Source organism: Oncorhynchus kisutch, linkage group LG23 (genome assembly GCF_002021735.2).
Source record: "Oncorhynchus kisutch isolate 150728-3 linkage group LG23, Okis_V2, whole genome shotgun sequence".
Lineage (NCBI taxonomy): Eukaryota > Metazoa > Chordata > Actinopteri > Salmoniformes > Salmonidae > Oncorhynchus > Oncorhynchus kisutch.
The window spans coordinates 39,708,033-39,724,051 of record NC_034196.2 but is presented as its reverse complement, the minus strand read 5'-3'; the positions used below and the strand labels follow the sequence as shown (position 1 = coordinate 39,724,051).

The following is a 16,019-nucleotide window of genomic DNA, read 5'->3' as shown; positions in this document are numbered from 1 at the left end:
GGTAATTCATCTATACTCAGTATACCATGGGGGATAAAGCAGGTAATTCATCTATACTCAGTATACCATGGGGAATAAAGCAGGTAATGCATCTATACTCAGTATACCATGGGGGATAAAAGCAGGTAATTCATCTATACTCAGTATACCATGGGGGGGATGAAATGGGTAATTGTGATTCATTTCTCTATCCTAACTGAATAGTCATATTGCAATTCTACTACAACACTGTAAGTAATAGCCCACATTATCCCAGATCTGTTTGTGCTGTCTCGCTAACTACTACTACTGATTTTGTCATAGTTAACATGGTTATACAGATCTGGGACCAGGCTAAAATGTAATGCGTAGCCAACTCCCACTGACCTGTCTCTTCTACTTGCAGGCAGGGTTCACGTTGGGCATCGTCCTCCTGATCTCTATGGGTCTGCTGACCCTCTACTGCTGTCTCAGAGTGCTCAAATCACCCAAGTCAATACGTAAGACCATCAGCAGTGACTTAAGTGTTTCCCCTACCCTTGTATATGTGGGACGGTGCCCCTCACATGTCTTTCTTGCACCTCTGTCTAAAAGTGTTTAGATCAGGGCTGTCAAAAATCTGGCCAACGGGTGGTTTTAGTAAAACAAATAATTATATATATATATATATTTTTTTTTTTTTCACTAATTATTAATCGACATTGAAATGACTAAAACCATATAGACGCTATAGAAATGATAATGGATCTACATGTATAGTCTTCACTCTGTTCAGCTAGCTAACAGTCATGTAATCGAAACAAAGCTAGACAGTCAGGGAGCATCAAATTGAAGTGATGGATAAGAGGCCTTTTTTTATTTGTGCAAATTTTACGGCAAGGAAATATAATACATTTTAAGTGCGTCACTTCCGGACTTCGGTGAAGACTGAATGCTGCCCCAGGTCAAAAAGAGTTTGACACCCCTGGTTTAGAGTTCAAATTGTATTGCTTTCAATTGACAAGTCTGATGCCAGAAGGCCTGAAGGTATTTATTTCAGCAACAGTTATGATCGTATTAAATCTGTCACAAGTTTACGTAAAAAATATAAAAAACTTTGTATAGGTAAGTGCCAGACTGTTGAGAGGTTAGTTATGTGACATGGGATGATTGACAGCCTTGTTGTCCCCTCACATTGTGTAGAGTAGCTGTTGTCTGTAGAACATTGTAGAGTAGCAGTTGTCTGCAGTTGCCTAGTGTAGATGAGGCTGCTGTCACACCAGCATGCTACTGTTAGCACCTCGGGGCATGGTGCGCTGAGTAATGTCATAGCCAGGCAGTTTAACCTCTGGTCACACGTGGGACAGTACTTTACTGTTTTACAAGCCTACAGTACATGTTCTATAACAGTGCATGAGGAAAGTATTCAGACCCCTTCCTTTTCTCCACATTTTGTTACGTTACAGCCTTAATCTAAAACTGATAAAATATTTTTTTCCCCTCATCTACACACAATACCCCATAATGACAAAACAAAAACAGGTTTTTAGAAATTTGTGCCAATTTTATAAAAAATATAAAACGGGAATACCTAATTTACATAAGTATTCAGACCCTTTGCTATGAGACTTGAAATTGAGCTGAAGTGCGTCCTTGATGTTTCTACAACTTGATTGGAGTCCACTTGTGGTAAATTCAATTGATTGGACATGATTTGGAAAAGCACACACCTGTCTATATAAGGTCCCACAATTGACAGTGGATGTCAGAACAAAAATCAAGCCATGAAGTCAAAGGAATTGTTCGTAGAGCTCCGAGACAGGATTGTGTCGAAGGCACAGATCTGGGGAAAGGTACCCAAAAATGTCTGCAGCATTGAAGGTCCCCAAGAACACAGTGGCCTCCTTCAGTCTTAAATGGAAGAAGTTTGGAACTACCAAGACTCTTCCTACAGCTGGCTGCCCAGCCAAACTGAGCAATTGAGGGAGAAGGGCCTTGGTCAGGGAGGTGACCAGGAACCCAATGGTCACTCTAAAGAGCTCTAGAGTTCCTCTGTAGAGATGGGAGAACCTTCCAGAAGGACAACTATCTGTTCAGCCCTCCACCAATCAGGCCTTCATGGTAGAGTGGCTAGATGGAAACCACTCCTCAGTAAAAGGCACATGACAGCCTGCTTGGAGTTTGCCAAAAGGCACATAAAGGACTCTGACCATGAGAAACAAGATTCTCCGGTCTGCTGAAACCAAGATTGAACTCTTTGGCCTGACTGCTAACCGTCACATCTGGAGGAAACCTGGCACCATCCCTACAGTGAACCATGGTGGTGGCAGCATCATGCTGTGGGGATGTTTTTCAGCGCCAGAGACTGCGAGACTAGTCAGGATTGAGGGAAAGATGACTGTGCAAAGTACAGAGCGATCTTTGATGAAAACCTGCTCCAGAGCACTCGGCACTCAGTCAAAGGTTCACCTTCCAACAGTACAATGACCTTAAGCACACAACCAAGACAATGCAGGAGTGGTTTCGGGACAAGTCCTTGAGTGGCCCAGCCAGAGCCTGGACTTGAACCCGATCGAACATCTCTGGAGAGACCTAAAATAGCTGTGCAGCGACGCTCCCCATCCACCATGACAGAGTTTGAGAGGATCTGCAGACAAGAATGGGAGAAACTTCCCAAATACAGGCGTGCCAAGCTTGTAGCGTATTACGCAAGGAGACTCGTGGCTGAAATCGCTGCTAAAGGTGCTTCAACAAAGTACTGAGTAAAAGATCTCAATACTTATGTAAATTTGATATTTAAGTTTTTTAAATTTGTAATAAATTTGTTAACATTTCTAAAAACCTGTTTTTGCTTTGTCATTATGGGCTATCTTGTGTGGATTGAGGGGATTTTTTTATTCCATTTTAGAATGAGGCTGTAACAAAATGTGGAGTAAATCAAGGGGTCTAAATAATTTCCAAATGCACTATGTGTGTGTATATATATATATATATATAATTAATTATATTGTATATTACGGGGCGGTTTTTGCTGAACGATACGTTTCCCCAAAATGGTGCACACCTTTCTTCAACAGCCTTTGAGGTACGTTTGGGTCCTGTGCGGTGGGTGTGGCCTGATCAATATGGGTGTGACCATTTTGAAAATCGGAAAACACGTGCAGCACACCATATGGTCACTTCCTTCTGGGTTACAATAATCACAATGTTTTTCAACTGGTCGTTCAGTACCGTTTCCTTGGAATTTGACGTTGCACACCGTACTGAACGCGACCCTGCTGCTTTTGTCTCTATAGAACTGAATGCTAAAATCACATGGTACCAGGGGACTGTTCAGGAGGGGGTGACTTTACTGAACTTTCAGATAGAAATGTATTGTGCAGATCAGGTATAAATGTTTCATGTAGAACTGTGAGCCATGTCAGCTGTACACATTACTTTTTCTACCTGTTGTGATTGTTTCATGCCATTGAACACCCCTGGTTACCCAGCCAGGTCAAGATGGTGAACCCCCCCAGAATGTGTGGGAAACCAGTAGACAGTGGCCCTCGGGGACCCTTACATTGTCCACCCCTGTTACTGACTTGAAACACACATCCTATTTGTCTGTCTCTGTTTTTGCAGCGTACATCGACACGTCAGACTGGGAGTTCCCTGACGTGTGTAAATATTACTTTGGGAAGTTTGGCCAGTGGTCCAGTCTGGTGTTTTCCATGGTGTCACTCATTGGTGCTATGGTGGTCTACTGGGTCCTAATGTCCAACTTCCTCTTCAACACGGGCAAATTCATCTACAGTAAGATCCTCTATAACTATAAACTCTATAAATTAATTGACAGTAAGTCATAACTATAAACTAAATACATTTGTGTACTGTAATTCATATTCTCAATTATACAAAATATAGGCTATAGTACAAATACTGTGATTTACAACAGAGTTTAGAGAACTATACAAACTTGATGTTATTTACGTTTTCAGAAGAAGGGAACCGTCATTTAGTGTTTAACCAGTATTCACACACCAAAGGATTTCTGAAAAATTATCTTGCTCATCTTGAACTGCTACTAATCTGTTTCCACCTTCTACAGACTATGCGCATAATGTCAGCATGTCAGATACAGAGTTTGGAACCAACGGGTCAGAAAGAGGTGAGACTCGTTCTTCATGTGTCATTTATGTGTCACTAGCCTGCTCTGGTTCGCTCCTCTCTCTCCCATAGCCTGCTCTGGTTCGCTCCTCTCTCTCCCATAGCCTGCTCTGGTTCGCTCCTCTCTCTCCCATAGACAGTCATGTAAATGACTGCCGCACACTGTGTATACTTGCCAAACAAACAACTTTTCACTTTCGTTTTTGAATCTCCTACGCATCTGTCTAGGTGTTCCATCACGATACGTTCAGATGTGCAAAAGTGTTTTGTTCTATAGTCACCATCCTCTAGCCTGGTCCCAGATTTGATTGTGCTTTTGCCAACCATTGGCAAACTAAACTCTGTCCTAAAGTACCGCACCCTCGTCCTGTCCTAACTGCCTCCCCCAGTGGTCTGCCTGTTCCCTAACACCCATCTGCCTCCCCCAGTGATCTTCCCGTTCCCTAACACCCATCTGCCTCCCCCAGTGATCTGCCCGTTCCCTAACACCCATCTGCCTCCCCCAGTGATCTGCCCGTTCCCCGACACGGGGGACCACAAAGGGAACAGCGGCATCAGCGGCCTCTACCTGAACACCAACAACTACGGCAACGACACGTCAGACACCGCCGTGTTCGACCGCTGGTGGAGCAAGACCAACACCATCCCATTCTACCTCATCATCCTGCTGCTACCGCTGCTCAACTTCCGCTCTGCTTCCTTCTTCGCCCGCTTCACCTTCCTGGGTAAGGACTGGAGGAACAGTGTTGCTAGTGTTTCTCAATCCTGGTCCCGGGGACCCAAAGGGATGCACATTTTAGTTTCCTCACCCTAGCACTACACACCTGACTCAAATAATCAACTCATCAAACCTTTTGAGTAGAGGAATCAGGTGTGTCACGGCAAAAACAAAGATGTCCCCGGGACAAGAATTAAGAGCTGGTCTATGCTAACTGAAGCGAAGTCCCAGTTCTTTTGCACTTTCCCTTTCATGGTTTAAAAGCATTGGTTAGGTGTAAGCATTAGTTAGAGTGAGTTTCCACCAAAGGAGTGTTCAACTGTACACTTTGGGAGAAAGGTATAAAATCTATGCATTTTATAAATTCATTATTTATGTTTGTGGAGCTATTATGGATTTTCCAAGTTTTTTTGGTTGTCTCGCTATCGTTAATGAAAGCTCAGTTCAATGATATAACCTTTTTTGCTATGGCTAGTGAAAGTAGTAGTCATTTTTGCTCATGGTTGTCAATGAGGCATGCAAACAATGGCTTGACTCTGAAAAAGCAGTCAGCTTTTTATTAAAGTGAAGTGAATGGCTTGACGCGAGTCATTGTTTGGTGTCTCTGTTTTCTGGCTGCCTTGTATGACTTCTATTGCCTCATTGAGCCCAGACTTCTATTGCCTCCCCCCCCCCAGGCACCATATCTGTGGTCTACCTCATCATCCTGGTCACACTGAAGGCTATTCGTCTGGGCTTTCACCTGGAGTTCCACTGGTTAGAATCCACTCAGTTCTACGTTCCAGGTAAATTATTATGATGACTAGGATTGAATTGTTTATGAAAAAATGGTGGCAAAGGTGATTGATGTAATTGTATACAAATGGGTGCCGATAATGATGAATCACGATGATGTTATTGTTTATGATGAGGCGGCCCAGCGATTTTTTTTTTTCCACAACTTTGACCCCAAAATACCTTGGATATTGTCTGCCCATTAAACAACAATGCTATCTTAATCAGTGTTTGCAGACAGTTGGGGTGCCTTTTCCTATTCAATTTGAATGTCTGGGTAGATTGATACCTTAGTTTGCGGCCAGGCCTTTACAAATCAATAGGATAACATGTCAAGTTTTTAACTATGACAGACCCCTCCTTATTTGCTCTAAGTTAATTTATGCAACTAACTTAGTAACGTGTGTGTCCACCCCCCAGAATTCAGGCTGCTGTTCCCTCAGCTGACTGGTGTTCTCACCTTGGCCTTCTTCATCCACAACTGCATCATCACCTTGATGAAGAGCAACAAGCACCAGGAGAACAACGTGAGTTAGTTGGCCACGCTAGCGGTTATATCTCCATTACACCAGGAGAACAACGTGAGTTAGTTGGACTGGTGCCCACATACTTTACTTACCTCCTAAACCCCAACACTACCACCTGTTCACTGTGCTCCTCTGACACTGGCCTCCTGAACCCCAACACTACCTACCACCTGTTCACTGTGCTCCTCTGACACTGGCCTCCTCACCCTCCCTCGCACCAGGCTCCGCTCTATGGGAGACCAGGCTTTCATCAGTTCAGCTCTGGACCTCCCTCGCTCTCCATGTCAGAACCTCACGCTCCATACACATATTCTAGTCCACACTAAAGACGCACCTCTTCACACAGGCTTACCCAGATTCTCTGTTGTCTTAGATTTTATATTCCATCTAGTTCACTTTCCTGGATAGTCTGTCATTATGTTTAGTGTTCTTTTTATATACTTATTTTTAATGGGATTTTCTTGTATGTAAAGGGACTTTTAGTGTTGTGAAAAGTTCTTAAAATAACTTATTATTTTACATCTATGTCTGTAAATGAAAACAGTCTACAAATGCAATTTATTTCCAATGGGTGAACAAGACATGACTGAGCTAGTCCAATCAACTCATCAAAGTCCAAAGTTTAGCAAAATTAGCAGTGACGTGACCGCGCAGTAACCAATTGGAGGACGGATGGTCTTGCTAGATAGGCTAACAGCCAATGTGACGTTGTGCATGCTGTTTGGAAGATGCACCCACACAGAGAGCTTTGCGATGCCTTACTGCTCTGTAGCGTTTGGTCTAACTGGGCCGTTAACCACTTCTTTTCTCCAATTACATCAGTTTGAGACTGCTGGTGTTATGTATGACTAACCATTAACATTTGACCACACACATTCTTACCTTTTTTTAAATTTGTATTTTTTTGCTGAACGGGCTGTTTTTTTTAACATTAGTCACACCGTGTCAGGGATTTTTGTTCTGAGAACCACTGTTGAGACAGAAAAGAAGTGGCTTGTCAGCGTTACGGAGTAGACTAATCGTACGTCCCAAATGGGACCCTATTCCCTACTGCACTTTTGACCAGAGCCCGGTGCACTTCCCATTGTTCTATTGTTAAGTCTGGCTGTGGTCTCTGTTTCCTGTTCTTTTTTTTTTCTTACCCACAACCCCCAGTATATTCAGTCTCTAGTCTCACTACCGTTACTGTTGGAAGCAGACTTTACCTGATAAAATAGACTACAATTGTCTCTTTTGCCAAGCTTTGAACTCTGGTGAGCATGACTAAATATTAGCATAACCTGGTCACCAACAGTGCTGTGAAGAATAGTCTATTTGATTATGGTTTTGTTGTCCTTGAGCATGGCACTTAACCCCTAACCTACTTTCCTCCTACGGCTGACCATGTGCTGCACCCAGCCTGTTGTGTGCAGGGGGTTGAACACTGTCAGCAGCAACAACACAAAGTTTCCCTTTATATAATGAAGTAATAAAGATGTAATTCAAATGTATTTATAAAGCCCTTCTTACATCCGCTGATGTCACAAAGTGCTATACAGAAACCCAGCCTAAAACCCCCAAACGGCAAGCAACTCAGGTGTAGAAACATATGTTCCATCTGTGGTGTCTATTGTGTTCTATCATGAAATTAACAGCGTTGTGATTTCAGGTGCGGGACTTGTCTGTGGCCTACCTACTGGTTGGACTGACGTACCTATACGTGGGAGTGTTGATCTTTTCTGCGTTCCCCTCCCCTCCTCTGTCAAAAGACTGCATTGAACCAGTAAGGCTTTTCACTTCACTTTTGAAGAGAGAGGGTTTTATCATAAATGACAGGAACTGGACAACACAAGTAAAAGTTCTGAGACATGGAGGAGAGCAGAGTGGATATTATTCCCCTCTTTTACTTCACCTCTAGCAGTTATGTCTTAACTCTCATGTCTACGCTATATATACAAAAGTATGTGGACACACCTTCAAATTAGTGGATTCGGCTATTTCAGCCACACCCGTTGGTGACCGGTATATCAAATCAAGCACATAGCCATGCAATCTCCATAGACAAACATTGACAGTAGAATGGCTCGTACTGAAGAGCTCAGTGACTTTCAATGTGGCACAGACTTTCAACATGGGCACTGTCAATTTCTGCTGCTGGAGTTGCCCCGGTCAAATATAAGTGCTGTAAGTGTCTCAATGCCAAGTGTCAGCTGGACTGGTGTAAAGCTCGCTTCCATTGGACTCTGGAGCAGTGGAAATGCTTTCTCTGGAGTGATGTATAATGCTTCCTCATCTGACAGTCTGATGGACAAATCTGGGTTTGGCGGATGCCAGGAGAATGCTACCTGCCCGAATACACTGTGCCAACTGTAAAGTATAATGATCTGGGGCTGTTTTTTATGGGGCTGTTTTTTAAGGGCTACGTCCCTTAGTTCCAGTGAAGGGATATCTTAACGCTACACCATACGACATTCTATATGATTCTGTGCTTCTAACTATGTGGCAACAATTTGGGGCCATTCACTGTTTCAGCATGACAATGCCCCCATGCACAAAGCGAGGTCCATAGAGAAATGGTTTGTCGAGATCTGTGTGTAAGAACTTGACTGGCCTGCACAGAGCCATGATCTAAACCCAATCAAACACCATTGGGATGAATTTGAACGCCGACTGTGAACCAGGCCTAATTGCCCAACATCAGTGCCTGACCTCACTAATGCTCTTGTGAATGAATGGAAGCAAGTCTCCGCAGCAATGTTCCAGCATCTAGTGGAAAGCCTTCCCAGAAGAGTGGAAGCTGTTATAGCATCAAAAGGGGGACCAACTCCATATTAGTGCCCCTGATTTTGGAATGAGATGTTTGACGAGCAGGTGTCCACACACACACTATATGACTACAAGTATCTGAGTTGGCTCCAGGGTGGTTTCCCGTAGGTACAGATCTAGGATCAGCTTCCCCTCCCTCGATCCTAACCATAACCATCTAGTGGGGAAAATGCAAAGCTGGCCCAAGATCAGCGTCTAGGGGCAACTTCACCCTATTCCTTTTAAGTTTGGAGTTATGAAATGACAGTTGCCACCCTTCTGACATTGTCTTGTCTGTTTACTACAGAACTTCCTGGATAACTTCCCCAGCAGTGACGTGCTGGTGTTTGTGGCACGGACCTGTCTGCTTTTCCAGATGACCACTGTCTACCCCCTTCTGGGCTACCTGGTGCGTGTCCAGATGATGAGCCAGGTCTTCGGCAAACACTACCCCAGGTAACAACTGCCCCCACTGGCCCTAGCCTAGTCCCACAGTGGACGAGAAACCCTAGATGACTCAAACCTGGAACCGGAGTTTAAGAAACTCTAGAGGATTCAAAAAACTGTACACCATTCTCAAGGAACACGTATTGTTTTAACACCAGAACTGCTGGGCTTCTCAGCCTCCAAGCACCTGTTAAAGATCCGGCTGTCGGGTGCAGTGTCCTTTAGCCTACGAATCAGATGAACATACTGTTTTGTTATTAGAGGTGTGACATCCTGGCTATACTCGTGATTTTATCCGTAAACTGACAGTTGGTGATTGTATCCGTAAACTGACAGTTGATGCTCGTGAAAGGAAAAAAACTGAAGGGTTTTATTGTGCTGATGTAGATGTTGACAAAATACCAATGTCCCTGCAGGTTTATAGAACAAAACAGCTGCAGATTAGTAGCAGCGCACGGAGAGGTGTGTCTGTTTACTGTCCTCAGCAGGCAGACATGTTTGTGGTCAGAATGCTCATCAGCGGTTCTTCTTTCCCTACTCTCACTTTGCTTGCTAGATATTATTCACATTGATGGCTTGCTAGCAAACATCCTCACCTATGGATATGTCATAGGGGGACGACAACACGCTGTTGGCAGCAGTAGCTGCTTTCTTTGTTCAATATCCTTCATCATTATTACACTGTTCTAAATTCAATCACCTTCACCCGCCTCATCTTCATCATTAAGTTCATTAAAATGTAATTGTAAAGTCATGTGCACAATTACCCGTTTCTATCAGCCATTCATCTATTGACAGCATTCATTCAGTGAGGAGAGAGACATTCGCGTCTGGGTACCAGCACCCAGCTGCCTGTTTTGTCTTGGCACCTTAATAGGGATGTAATGGTTCATCAATATGCCTGATTTTTAATATATGACTGCATCGGTCAGAAAATCTATTCAAACGTTATGAATCGCCGATTCACTCAAATGTTTTTTGCTGATATTACCTTAGGAAAATACCTTTATCTTCTGTGACGTCTTCTCCTTCAGTGATGAACTAAGCAGGTAACTGTGTTGAGTCATTGATCTTCAAGTCATTTTGTGTGCTGAACAACCCCAGGTAATATCAGTGGCCTAGTCAAACTGCTTCACTGTGTACAGCTTCATGCTGACCAGACTGGGGTAATATCAGTAGCCTAGTCAAACTGCTGCACTGTGCACAGCTTCGTGCTGACCAACGGCCTGTTCTGATCTTGAACTTCTGCACCTTCAGCTTTCAAATGCTAAAATGGTTTGTGGGATATTAGGCTTTATTAGTTGAGTGACAACCTATGTAATTTGCTATAGGTTATTGTCATCTATGTGCTGTTGAAAATTGTGTTTTACCATAATAAAATTAAGTTACCGGAGACCACTCATCTGGCTATTCCTGCTGAACTGGTTTACAGTAGATTTTTATTTTGTTTCTTCAGGTTCACCATCAGTAATAGTTTTGATAGTTTTGCTTTAAACAATCAGTATATTATGGTCATTTTTAGATATACAGGGTCAAGTTTAAAAACATGTTTTATTTTAATTTTATAATGTCATAACGAAGACCACAATCATTTTGCGAAGCGGACTGACTGCATGGCCAAAGCAGGAGGAGAAAAAATAAGCTCACTGAACTTCCAAATGGTGAAAACCATTCGATTTTGAGAACACCCTCCTAATATTGAGTTGCACCCTCCCTTGCCCTCAGAACAGCCTCAATTCATCGGGGCATGGACTCTACAAGGTGTTGAAAGCGTTCGACAGGGATGCTGGCCCATGTTGACTCCAATGCTTCCCACAGTTGGGTCAAGTTGGCTGGATGTCCTTTGGGTGGTGGAACATTCTTGATACAAACGGAAAACTGCTGAGTGTGAAAAACTGTGTTTAATTTACTGATGTCATCACCTTAGCTGCCTCATCTTCTTCGGACACACTTTTTTCCAGATGCCCCAAACAACCGGAAAGGGGATTCATCAGAGAAAATGACTTTACCCCAGTCCTCAACAGTCCAATCCCTGTACCTTTTGCAGAATATCCGTCTGTCCCTGATGTTTTTCCTGGAGAGAAGTGGCTTCTTTGCTGCCCTTCTTGACACCAGGCCATCCTCCAAGTCTTCGCCTCACTGTGCGTGTAGATGCACTCACACCTGCCTGCTGCCATTCCTGAGCAAGCTCTGTACTGGTGGTGCCACGATCCCGCAGCTGAATCAACTTTAGGAGATGGTCCTGGTGCTTGCTGGACTTTCTTGGGCGCCTGAAGCCTTCTTCACAATTGAACCGCTCTCCTTGAAGTTCTTGATGATCCGATAAATGGTTGATTTAGGTGCAATCTTTCCGGCAGAAATATGAAGCCTATGAAGCCCTTTTTGTGCAAAGCAATGATGACGGCACGTGTTTCCGTGCAGGTAACCATGCTTGACAGAGGAAGAACAATGATTCCAAGCACCACCCTCCTTCTTGAAGCTTCCAGTCGGTTATTTGAACTCAATCAGCATGACAGAGTGATCTCCAGCCTTGTCCTCGTCAACACTCATACCTGTGTTAACGAGAGAAACACTGACATGATGTAAGCTGGTCCTTTTGTGGCAGGGCTGAAATGCAGTGGAAATGTATTTTGGGGGATTCCGTTCATTTGCATGGCAAAGAGGGACGTTTATAATTAATTGCAATTCATCTGATCACTCTTCATAACATTCTGGAGTATATGCAAATTGCCATCGACTGTACACACATCATTTAGACACACATTCAGCTCCAGTTCAGAGAGGCCCACCTCATGAGCTCATCAGCAGCAGATTTGAATTTAGAATGGAAAATTAATGTTTAAAGATGCACATTCCGACCCCTTAAGATAGGAAGAGGTGTGAGGGGGGGGGGAGAAATGTAAATAGGCTCTAAATACTTTGCTCAGCTGTCAGAATTTTTTTATAACACAATGTAAAATAAAACGATATATAGGAAAAGTCAGGGAAAGGAGGACATTGCTTTCAAAATCGCAGATTTATTTTAATTACAACATCTAACGGCATGGGGCATTGGCCTACGGCAGTTCTAGTGTGAAAAGGTTGTTTCTTAGTTGCAGTTTTTACCCCAGCTAATGTACCCCTCATTGGAAGGGGGGGCCAGTCTTGTGTGTGTGAAGCTTTTGATGGTTAAAACAAGCTTTCTACAAAATGTTACAATTCTTCATCTCTTTATCCCCTAGTTTCTTCCACGTTTTCACTCTGAACATTTTCATCGTTGGCACTGGTGTCTGCATGGCGAAGTATTACCCCAACATTGGCTCCATTATAAGGTAAGATGGCTGATGAGAAATTATGAAGATGTTTTTAGATAAAGAGAACCAAAAACAAGGTATTCCTTGCAAATGGAAAATAAAAATGCATTGAAATTATCCTTCAAATTTCCCCATTGACATTAATGCACGATTGACACTATATAACATTTTATTTTCACACACGTTTAGCCCATAGTCTCACAGTAAAGTAACACCCCCTCTTTGAATTCACCCTCTTTTGCTCAGTCCATATAGATCTGTTCTCTCTGTTTCTCCTCCCAGGTACTCGGGGGCGACGTGTGGCCTGGCCCTGGTCTTTGTCTTCCCTTCTCTAGTCCACATGATCTCCCAGAAGCGTAGAGGGGAGCTCAGCTGGCCCTCGGCCATCTTCCACAGCCTCCTCATTGTCCTGGGCGTGGCCAATGTGGCAGGACAGTTCTTCATGTAGTTATGCCACTACTTGGTTGGTCTGTCCCTCAATGAAGCTGGGTCTGGTTCATTAGTCACCAAACGGAAGAAAATTGACAGAAACAGGGAGGTGGGACGACTTGGACTTGTCCATTGTGAAATGCTAATTTTAGTTTTCCGATGAGTGCCCTGATGATTACGACCCGGCACAAGCCTTTTGTATACATTGTGTACGGTTCAGAGAGATGCAGGAGATGGCATCCAACTCTCATGGTCTGGTTTGCACAGGGAGCAGTCTCTGGGGAATTCAAGCTAATGTCTTTGTCTTTCTACTTTAACTGCACGTTCTCTTCTTTCAGTGGGAGTTTCATGTCCATTTAGATTGCTTCTTTGGAAATTTACATTAGTTTTGCTCCCTCCACAAACATGCTTTTATTAAGGGCATTGACTTTCACCTCAGAACTATCCTCCTTCAACATGATGGTGCAGAAATGTTTTAGGTTATTTTATGTTGATTTAAAAAAAAAAAAAATTGGGGTAGTTCAGTAGGACTGAGCTAGCCTTGCACAGCCTTGTTCACATGTACTGTTCTGATAACTAATCTTTCGTTATTTCCTCCTTCAGGTTGATTTATTTTGGGGTTTCCATTGTAGTTTGAACAATTTAAGCACTGTTCTTCTCATCAGTGTAAAATACACATATTTAATTTTTTGGTTTAAATGCAATTCATATGTAGAACATAGAAAGCAACCCAATTTAATAAGTTGATTTATAAATAATGTGTGTGTAGCTTGCGTCAAAGTACACCAGTGCAATGGCAAGAAGTCTGTGGGAGATTTGTCAATAGATAATCATGTGGTCTGACTTTCTGTAGCATAATTCCCCAGAGAGTGAAGCATTTGACTGACAAATGTTACTGAATGATTCCCTTAAACATGTTCCCCTCCCTCCCTCCTATTCTCCCCCTTCTGTTTGAACACTATACATTCTATATAGTTCATATTATTCTGGGGAAAATGCACAAATCATGTCCTGTATTCAGTCTTATCTTTTTGAGGGGAAATCTGGATAGAATTATTTGACGTGTAAAAGCAGGGAAGTAATTTGTGGTGACTGTTAGGCCTTTTGAACTTTCTTGGCCCCATGTGGATATTTGGGTGGAGTTCATTTGTTCCCTGGTTCTTAAAGGGAAATGCCACTCAAACTATTTTCATGTTTGTTTCATTAGTCCACTGTTGATACGGTCCAATAATGTTTTGCATGTCAAGCAATCAAGTTTTAAAATACACCTTTCAAAATGATTTGTATGTCTTCTTATCGCATCTTACTTTGACACTTTCTGTATTTTTGAACTTGATTGCTGACGTAAAACATTTTGGGACCATGTCAACAGTGAACTAATGAAACAAATGCGAACGAAAATAGTTTGAGTGGTATTTTTCCTTAAATGTATTACTTTGTTATTGTAAGGTAAAGTTGCCCCGAGATGCTGATCTTGGGTCAGTTTTGTAATTTCCCCACTAGGATTTGGAAAGCTAATCCTAGTGTAAACCTCAATGTTCATCTGCCATTTGACAGAATGATGCCATAGTCATTTTGGAGCACCAACCGTATACTTGAACAAATGGAAACTGCACCTTAATGTTATCGGATGGATAAAGGGATTGTGTACGTTCACTAAAATGTTGCTTGTCATACAAAACCTGGCCTCATTCTTTGGTAAGTAAGATGATAGCCATTAGGGTGTTTTTAATGGCAATTCACAGAAAGTTGTGTGTGTGTGGTTGTCTGAAATTACAGACTGAAGAGAGCAATGATGAGTAATTCAAATACGATCAGGATATAGTAATAAACAATATTACAAGGAAGTAACAAACTATTGGAATAATTTATAACCAATGATGGTTAAATGCACCATTGATTTCCAAAGGAAAACAGCAACTAAAAAGGTCCACAAGGGAGCAGACTTATAGAAACAGGCCAAATAGCCTTCAGCATGAGGAATGACAACAAAGCCAGTCTTAGCATACAAGCTAGCAATTATGTCTCCATATTAACATAGAAGTTAGAGCTAAATAACTAGCGGAGAAATGTACATAAGCACATGGACAGAGTATTCACTGTAAAGCACATGAAAATAACACCTCACTGTGAAATACTTTGTGTGTCCGCAGTTAAAACAAGGTAACTGTATACATGTGCTCTATAGAGCTCGCCAGCTTGTAGTCCTAAAAGCGTAAGTGAGTTATTTCTGGTTCGTTTGGCCATTCCTATCCGAATAAACACAGAAAAATAAGGTCTGAGGTTAACATCGGTTTAAGAGCTCTTATATGTATTGTTCTATGGGAAGTCAGTTAACATGACCTTGATGAATTATGACGCCTTAGTGCTTTAAATTACATAAATGCTTAAAAATGCACAACTTTACATTAGCTGATGAAGATTCTCATAGAAAAAAATGTGACCTCCTCAGCCTGTGTTTACTAGAGAAATTAAATTCCCCATAGGCTTTGACCAACGAGCCATGGTGGCATTAGTGCCTACAAAAATACGCCATTACTATTGCTCTCTATACATAGTGCATTTGGAAAGTATTCAAACCCCTTGACTTTTTACACATTGTTACATTCCAGCCTTATTCTAAAATGATTACTAACTGGTTCTCAATTTACACAATACCCTAGAATGGCGAAGTGGAAATATGTTTAGAAATTTTAGCAACTGTATTACAAATAAACACCTTATTTACATAAGTATTCAGACCCTTTGCTATTGAGCTCCGTTGCATCCTGTTTCCATTGATCATCCTTGAGACGTTTCTATAATTTGACCTGTGGTAAATTCAATTGATTGGACACGATTTGGAAAGGCACATACACCTGTCTATGTAAGGTCCCACAGTTGACAGTGCATGTCAGAGCATAAACCAAGCCATGAGGTCGAAGAAATTAGGAGAAACCT

The 16,019-nt window shown here is 42.3% G+C and overlaps 1 protein-coding gene across 3 annotated transcripts in view; it reads left to right on the top strand.

Annotated features, from left to right (window-relative positions):
• slc38a9 (solute carrier family 38 member 9) overlaps nucleotides 1-15,814 on the top strand; it is a 33,785-nt gene extending 17,971 nt beyond the window's left edge. For all 3 annotated transcript variants that reach the window (XM_031802974.1, XM_020457446.2, XM_020457445.2), the window contains exons 6-15: nucleotides 386-479; nucleotides 3,583-3,753; nucleotides 4,049-4,108; nucleotides 4,614-4,832; nucleotides 5,503-5,610; nucleotides 6,020-6,126; nucleotides 7,775-7,888; nucleotides 9,218-9,366; nucleotides 12,579-12,668; nucleotides 12,933-15,814. In XM_031802974.1, coding sequence (XP_031658834.1) covers nucleotides 386-479; nucleotides 3,583-3,753; nucleotides 4,049-4,108; nucleotides 4,614-4,832; nucleotides 5,503-5,610; nucleotides 6,020-6,126; nucleotides 7,775-7,888; nucleotides 9,218-9,366; nucleotides 12,579-12,668; nucleotides 12,933-13,098 — 1,278 coding nt within the window. In that variant the 3' untranslated portion in view covers nucleotides 13,099-15,814. The remainder of the gene's footprint in view (nucleotides 1-385; nucleotides 480-3,582; nucleotides 3,754-4,048; nucleotides 4,109-4,613; nucleotides 4,833-5,502; nucleotides 5,611-6,019; nucleotides 6,127-7,774; nucleotides 7,889-9,217; nucleotides 9,367-12,578; nucleotides 12,669-12,932) is intronic.
• The last annotated feature ends 205 nt before the right edge of the window (nucleotides 15,815-16,019 follow it).